The sequence below is a fragment of the Molothrus ater genome, chromosome 38 (assembly GCF_012460135.2).
Source record: "Molothrus ater isolate BHLD 08-10-18 breed brown headed cowbird chromosome 38, BPBGC_Mater_1.1, whole genome shotgun sequence".
NCBI lineage: Eukaryota > Metazoa > Chordata > Aves > Passeriformes > Icteridae > Molothrus > Molothrus ater.
This window is the reverse complement of record NC_071665.1, coordinates 177,322-185,172: the sequence shown is the minus strand read 5'-3', so window position 1 is coordinate 185,172 and position 7,851 is coordinate 177,322. Positions and strand designations below refer to the sequence as shown.

The 7,851-nt window shown below is 55.9% G+C and overlaps 1 protein-coding gene across 1 annotated transcript; it reads left to right on the top strand.

Annotated features, from left to right (window-relative positions):
* The first annotated feature begins 319 nt into the window (after positions 1-319).
* Positions 320-7,161, top strand: LOC118700831 (serine/threonine-protein kinase PAK 3-like). Its single transcript, XM_036405405.2, has 13 exons — positions 320-398; positions 1,352-1,389; positions 1,829-1,955; positions 2,015-2,026; positions 2,920-3,054; positions 3,726-3,789; positions 4,421-4,469; positions 4,780-4,892; positions 5,152-5,269; positions 6,010-6,109; positions 6,391-6,587; positions 6,684-6,821; positions 7,060-7,161. Exons 1-13 carry the CDS (start codon positions 320-322, stop codon positions 7,159-7,161), a joined length of 1,272 nt encoding a protein of 423 aa, XP_036261298.2.
* The last annotated feature ends 690 nt before the right edge of the window (positions 7,162-7,851 follow it).

Here is a 7,851-nt window from a genome sequence, read left to right as displayed (position 1 = left end):
CTGCTGCTTTATGAGTGAGGAGAACTTCCCAGGCTTTTCTTTCGCATCAGCTGTACAGAAGGTTGCCTTGCTGGGCACAAGAAGCCATAGAACAGCTGCTATTGTGAGGTCAAGGGAGCGGTGCCACGTCACAGTGCTGTCAGCACAGCGTTGCCCCGGTGCACGCAAGGCCTGCTTGTCCAGAGCGGCTCTTCTGCTCGCTCCCTGCAGGAGGATCCTTGTGCTCAAGGAGTTCTCAGCAGACGGCCTGCACCCCGAGAGGAGTCTGGGCTTTGCCTTGGCTGGCATTCAGTGTGCAAACCCGCACAGCGCTGCCAAAATGATCGGGCAGGTCTGTGCCGCGGTTTGCACGGTCTTTTCTGTTGTCTATTCTGGCTACTACCTGACCCAGCTGACTCGTAAGTAAAGGTTTCTCCTGGGGCTGGCATCACCCGGCTTTTGCTTCACTCTGCTCTTTATGCCGCAGCAGTGACCGAGTTTATTTGGGAACACAATGGCCATGAAGATGCCACCGCTTTGGTCAATGTCCTGCCAGCAGCATCAGCTAAAAAGGGGGCATCTGTGTACTGGGGGGCGGGTGCAGAGTATTTGCCCTGCAACCTGCAGCGGTTGCCTTCCCTCCCCGAGAGAGTGCGCGGCACTGGAGTCTGTCATTTCCTCCTCTTGCTGCTTCAAGCAAGACAAGCTGCTAATTGCAGACTCGGAGGGGAGATGCTCAGAAGTACTGCTAGCAACTCGGTGGCTCTCTCCAGGAGCGAAGAAAAGCACCTTTCGCTCCCAATTCTGCCCCTTAGAGGCCTTGGCTGCGTGACTTGACCCTTTGATGGTGTGCCAAGACTGCGATTCCCTTGGCGATGCAGCACAAAGTCCAGTGCAGGGAGGGTTTGCTGCTGAGCCCAGCAGCTGTTCCTGGGCTGCTTCAGCAGGGAGCTGCCACAGGGAAGGGGCCCTTTGTGGAAGCTTTGCTGAGCTACCATCTTCAGCCAAGGCATGGGAATTAGGGCATGCCATTTAAAAGAATCTACATCTAAAAAGAAAAAGAAAGAGTAGAAAGAGAAGAGGAAAATGCTGCTTGAGCTGTTGGGCACAAGGGAAGCTGAGAGTGTGGAAGAGCAAGGGGCATTTCCAGCAGCGTCTTTCTATTTCCCTCTTGGCAAAAGAGGCCCAAATGTAGACAGAGCCTACTTAGCGTCCTTGTTGTTCTCCTGCCTTCTGTGGGAAAGAGCTGTTGCTCCTGGAGGCCTGTTGGGAAAGGGAAATGCTCTGTGTTGGGACTGCCTTGTGCTGCGGGAGTGGCCAGCACAGGCACTTTTCTAAGGGCCTCTGGTTCCTTTTCCCTTGCTGGCTGCAGGTCACCTGACACGCGGATGGAGGCAAGCCTGGCCTTTGGTGAGTGGCAAAGGAAGCTGTGACGTTGCTGGCGTGTGACAATGGGGCGGCAATTCTGCCAGCTTGGCCTCTTGCAGTCCAGTGTGGAGTGCCAGCGTGGGAGGCTGAAAGAAAGGCCAAGTGCCCCGTGGCATCAGCAGTAGCAAAGGGAGCACTGGCTGTTTGCTGATTTTGCAGGGAAGAGCCTTTCAAGAGATGAAAGGCAAATGGGACAGCTCCAAGGCATCTTGCTGCTTCTAGGCAGCAGGGAAGCTCAAATGCACAGCAAGATGGGAGTAGCACCTCATTCAGCCAACTTCCTGGGCTTTTCATGACTCAGAGTCCCACTTGTATCAAAGTCTTCCATTTCCCCTTCTTCTGGGTCCTTTCCCAGCTCAACAGAAAGCAGCTCCTGAGGGATCGCCTTTTGCCCATCTCTCTCACTTCTGTCTGTCTGCAGGCCTCAACAGCAGGGTCAGCAGCTCCTCTGGCTGCCTCTGGCATTGAGGAAGAGGCTGAAGAGGAGCAAAGGAGCATCAAGCCTCCAGCTGCTTTCCCTGCACAGCCTGAACTTGCAGAGCCGGTGAGTGGCAGCTGAGCTTGGCACTGCCTTTGGTGCAGGGCCAGGCTTCCAGTTTTGGAGCAGCCCTTGGTGCTCGTGGCTGAAGATGCTGGCGGCTGTGTGCCTGCCGTGACCCAGTGCTGCTTCAGGCAAGCCAGGGAGCCCTGGCCAATGGGTTCTGGAGTTTGGCATTTGAGCTGGGATGCTGAGAGGGCCTGAGAATTTCTCCTGGCATCAGACAGGAGGCAGCATTCAATGATTCTCAGTGTAGGAGTCAGCCCCGTGTGCCCATTGTCAGTGCAGGCTGCCTGTGGTCAGCGGACGGAGCGGCCCAAAGACGCAGTTGCCGGTCTTGCAGGGGACCTGGCAGACACTGGCCCCTGGAAGGGACCTGCCCTCTCCATGGACTAATTAGCTTCAGGCTGTGCTTCACTTCCAGCCGGTCAGAGCAGCCTTTGGAGAGGAGAATCCTTGGCAGCCCTACATTGTGAAGGGCGGGTGGGTCTGGGCAGGGCAGGAAGGCGTCTCCGAAGGGCCGCTCCCTAAAGGCTGCCATGGAGAGGGGCAATGCTTGAAAAAGATCAGAGAAGGGCCATGCTGCGGGCTTCTGAGCAGAGCACTGCATGCCAGCTGCGGGCTGATTTCATTGCCCAGGGAAAGACAGGAGGAGGAAAGCGACAAGGCCCTGGGGAACTGCTCTGATCTCTTTCTGGATCTTGGCAGCCCCATCGATCCCTTGTTGCCAGTGTCTTGCACAAAAGCTGAAAACATGGAGCATGGAGGTGGCCCTGAGGGGCTGGATCCAAGTAGCCTTTGGGCTTTTGCCAAGTTGCCTTTGAGAAGGGGACATGGGAAACGCCCCAGCTGGAGAGGCCTGGGGGTGGCTGACAGCACCTTCCCAAGGCCTTGCTTTGGCCGTGCGCTGGGCGGGGCATGTGTGCCAGGCACCCTTCTGACGGGCAATCCTTTCTGGTCCCAGCTCAACACAGGCTCTGCAATTCAACCTGGTGCCGCTGGACCAGCGTGGGCTGCAGCAGCCAGCTCGCCCCCCGCTGCTGGCACTTCCTGCAGCAGCGCAGCCCAGCAGCCCGAGAGGAGGCAGGAGCAGGGCCGGAAGACACTGAGTGAGTCGGGTACATTTCTTGTCTGCCAGAGCAGTGTGTTGTGTGCGTGTCTGGGGGTAGGCTGTGCCAGAAGTTGCCCCTCGGTCTCAGAGGCGCTTAGGCCTCTCGGCAGAAGCTGTTGTTGTGCTTTGCGGCAGCGCGGCAGCGCTCAGGGACTTCCTGCTGCCTGTGAGGGCGGCTGGGCCTGGCTTGGCTCTGCCTGGGCTGCCTTGTGTGCCAAAGACAAAAGCAGAGATTGTTTCTGCTTGAGCAGAAGGCTGGCACCTAGCAAGTGACTAGGCCCCAGGGAGCTCTCTGGCCCCAGCTGTTTTCGGGCTCCCGTTCTTGCACCTCCTCTGGCTCAGACACTTTGTGGCCCTGGCAGTGGACCTGCCAGTGATGGTGGGTGTGACTGCAGAGGCTGCAAAGGCCCTTGGTGACCTTCTTCTTAAGGTCTCATCATTTTGGCTTATGGCATGGGATGCTGCGCTTGAAAGAAATAAAGGCCTTCTGGGAAAGGCCACCTGATGAAAGGTGGAGAAGATGGCCCTCCCACTTGCTGGTCTCAGCAGCTGGAAGCCAGGGGACCGCAAAGGGCCCAGAGCTGCCGGCAGCGGGGCTGCCTTTGGGAGGGTGTGGGGAGCGGCGTCTCTGTGTGCGAGCGAGCGCCCTGCACTGCTTTTGTCTTTCAGGGAGCATTGTGAGTCTGGGCCAGCCAATGAGCAAATACACGGCATTTGAAGAACTGGGACGAGGGTAAGCGTGGCCTCGGCTCCTTTTCCAAAAGTGTGGGCCAGGTCTTTGGCTGGTGCAATATCAAGCGTGAAGTCAGGCAAGCTTCAATCACGGTCAGGCTCTGGCTTTACCTCCTGTCGCCTGCCTGGACTGCTGGGTCAGAGCAATGCGAAGGCCTCATCAAAGACAAGATGATGCTGGCATTGTCTTGCTTGCAGCAAGGAGGAGCAGGAGCTGGGAAACCCTCTGCCCCTGCCGCTTTCTGGCCTGAAAGAGCACCTTGCCACTCAAGAAATGTCAGATTCTCAAGGACAGTCTTCTGACTCTAATTGTTGTCACTCTTTTGACACACACATGCATGCACACCCACACAAGGAGGAGAGTTCCCCTTAGATTTGGAAATGACCTGGCTGGGCGTGCGCCTTGGAGATTTCCAGCGGCCCTTGGTCTTCATGCTGCACCTTAGTGTTCCCTTGGACAGGCTGCCCCGCAGGGCAGAGGGCTCACGGGCCGACGTGCTGTTGGCCGAAGAGACGCCGCAGCCAGGCGTTTTCTAAGGAAGGCGTGCAGGCAGCCTGGGGAGATCTGCTGCCTAGGCTTGATTTCAGTGCCAAGGGATAAAGGGCTCTTTCTGCTGCTTTTGTCTTTCCAGGGGCTTTGGAGCTGTTTATAAAGCCTTTGACACCAGCAGCGGACAACAGGTAAAGTGCCAACAGCCCCATGCCATTTTGCAGCTCCGGAGCGCTTTCCCCGCTGCTGTGAGCCCTGCCTGGAGGTTTGGGTGGCAGCTCCATGTCTGCAGCAGAGGCTGTTCCTCTGAAGTACACTCTAGGCTCAGGAGGCAGAATGCATTTGGGATGGCCTTTGGTGCTTCTGCTAAGCTCTGCTGTCGAGTGACAAGGCACTTTGGCCCAGCCCGCTGCCTCATTGCAGCAGCACTCGCTCCGTGCTGCTTGTGATCTCGAGCAGGGGGCCTCTTCTCAAGGTAAACGGTGGCCAATGTCATTTCAGGTGGCAATCAAGATCATGTCGCTTGAGGAGGAGATGTCCGAGGAGCTGGCTGCCAATGAAATCCTGGCCATGAGGGACAACAGGAGTCCCAATATCGTTACCTACTTAGACAGGTTGGCCTATTCTCATGTCAATGTAGCTTTAGCTAGTGCAAGCCCGAAGAGACGATGCCCTTTGGTCCCTGGCAGAGAAGGGAGCTGGTGGTGATTTCTCTGCTGGTCTCCAGAGTGTGGGAGGAGTTGGAGCTGGTGATCATGAATCTCTTGTGGCACACGTAGCTTGGAGAGCAGTTGCAAAAACCTGCCTCAGGCCCCTGGCTGACTGAGGCTGTGCCCATTGCTGTCTCTCCATGCCGTGGTTTTCTTCTTTCAGCTACCTGGTGGATGCGGAGCTCTGGCTGGCCATGGAGTTCATGGACGGCGGCACCTTGTTTGATGTGCTCAGCGCGGTGTACCCGGAGGAAGGACAGATAGGCGCTGTCTGTCGGGAGGTGAGGGATCCCGCTTGTGCTTCCCCAAGCCTGCCCAGGATGCTGCTTGCCAGCTGGAGGTTAAGGACAGCTGGGATTTCTTGCTCTCACCTTTCTTTTGCTGCTGCTGCTGCTGCCTTGACCACACACAGGAGAAGAGCGAGCATGGGAAGTGAACTGCCTGCCGCTGTGCCCGCACTCCTCAGGCTCTGTTCTTGCACTCTTCCATCCTGTGTGTCCTCTGGCGCTGGTGCTGGCTCACTCGCTTGGTTTCACTTGCTTCCTCTTCTCAGCTTTGCCTGGGAATGTTTGCCTGGAGCCTGTCTGTCTGTCCTATATTCCTTGCCATGCAGGTGGCAGAATTTCAAGCTAAGGGCAAAGAGCCGTCCTCAGCTGCAAAGGATAGCATTGCAGCCCGCATGGCGACGGATTCTGGAACAGCTCTAAGGTGCTGCTTCCTCCTCTGCTGCCACTAGGCTTCCCCAAAAATCTTTGCCGTGCCGCCTCCCAGCCAAAGGTGACGCGCTTCCTACCCAAGGCCGGCGGAACTTTTGGGAGCTTGGATGCCTTTGCTTGGAAATCGAGAAAAAACTTCCAAGAGTGTTGAAGCAGCAAGCTCTTCTTCGTGACAGCACCATGATGCTGCGCCCTCGCTCCCAATTCCCTGAGAAAGCCGTCAGTCCCGTCGAGCTCTTTCCTTTCTGGTGGGATGAAATCCGATCCTGTACGTTAGCTTTCCCTCCCTCCTTTTTCTCTCTCAGTGCCTGCAAGGACTGCATTTCCTTCATTCCCGCCAAGTCATCCACAGAGACATCAAAAGCAACAACGTCCTTGTGGGCATGGATGGATCTGTCAAGTTGGGTGGGTATCCCTGCTGGGCTGCAGCATTTCCAGCACCTGCCGTGCGCTTGCATTTCGGTGACTGCCACTGGGGCAGAAGCGCCGCTTGGCCAGTGCGTGAATGGTGAGGGTGTTGTGGATGTGGCCGATGCATTATTTGCCTGGCTCCAGGCACGTGGAAGGAGAGCTCAGCTGCTTTTTCAGCTACATTCATCAAGGCCTGGTCAGGCTTGGAGTGGGCAATGGCTTTGGCCGCTTTGCCAGTGGGAGCTGGCTTTGACAGGCTTTGCTTTTGGCCTCAGGTGACTTTGGCCTCTGTGCTCAGCTCAGCCCTGAGCGCAGCAAGCGCAGCTCCAGCGTCGGCACTCCCAGCTGGATGGCGCCGGAGGTGGTGAGAGGAGAAGCCTACGGCCCCAAAGTGGACATCTGGTCCCTGGGGATCATGGGGCTGGAAATGGTGGAAGGGGAAGCTCCTTACGAGCGGGAAGCCCGTCTCAGGGTAAGGTGCAGCTTAGCAAGAGGGCTCTGTGTGGAGAGAGCTGCTGTGGCTAGCAAAGGAGCAGGTGCAGTGTCCTCTTGCATCCATGTGCTGTAGGTTTTTGAACTGATAGAAAGGAACGGGCCCCCAAAACTGCAGAACCCCAGGCACCACTCGGCTCTCCTGCGCGACTTCCTCCGCTGCTGCCTGCAGGCAGACGAGGACAGGCGCTGGTCTGCCCAGGAGCTCCTGCAGGTAAGAAAAAGCAAAGGGGCAAAAAGCCCTGTCAGCTGAGGACACCTGCATGAAGGCATGAGGAGGAGTGTGGGCCACGTGGCGCAGGCAGCTGCCAGCACAGCAAGGCGCAGGGGGACATGCTGCCCTCGGTGCTCTTTGTGTGTCTTCCTGGTAGCCAGGGAATCCTGCTTGAGCCCGTGAGGATGGGATCCTGGAAAGTAAGAGTTCCTTTCTTTGTTCTTTTTCCTCTGGGCAGCATCCCTTTGTCACCTCAGGCGATCCTGCCTCCAGCCTGGCTGCTCTGATCATCTCAGCCAAGCAAGTGCAGGAAGACTGGAGAGGAGACACCTGCGCCTGAGGAGGCCCTTATGCCCCGCCAGCCCAGAGGAGGGAAAAGGGGATGTGTCATCTTTAGGCAGAGCTCCAGCCATCCCCTGAGTATTAAGAGGAGCTGTGCCATAGATAGGAAATGTGATTATTTTTTCGTATTTGCTCAGTTTAGGTGTTTGGTTAGGTTGGGTAAGGTAAGGTTAGGTTAGGTTAGGGTAGGTTAGGTTAGGTTTGGTTAGGTGTGTGCTAGGTTCAATTTAAAGCTGAGTTGTTTTTTCTTTCTCCAAGAGATGAAAGTTTAAAAGAATTAGGAGATATAGGGGTCACCATTTAAGGGCTATGGAACGTAGATAGCTTAGCTAATAGAGGATTGTTTAGCTTAGAATAGAGTGTTGTTAATTTAAGGAAGCTCTGAGGTATCTTTGAAGTAGAAATGAAAGAATTGTCATAATAAGAATTAAGCTGTGAGAGGAAAAGCTGCGCTGCAGCCGAACTGGAGCCTGCAGGCGCTCCAAGCTGTCAGCCTGAACAGGCCACCTGCAGGACAGAAGGATGAAGATGGAGAAGTAGCGAGGGGATACTTTGTTTCAGCCCGAGTGACAATAAAAGTCTAAAATATCCAGAGTGTTGTAAGACTCCCTTCCTTGCCAGGCTGTAGCTAAGTGGACGGTCCCCTTCAGAGGCCCAAAGAACATAGTGAGGTAAGCAGCTTTGCTTG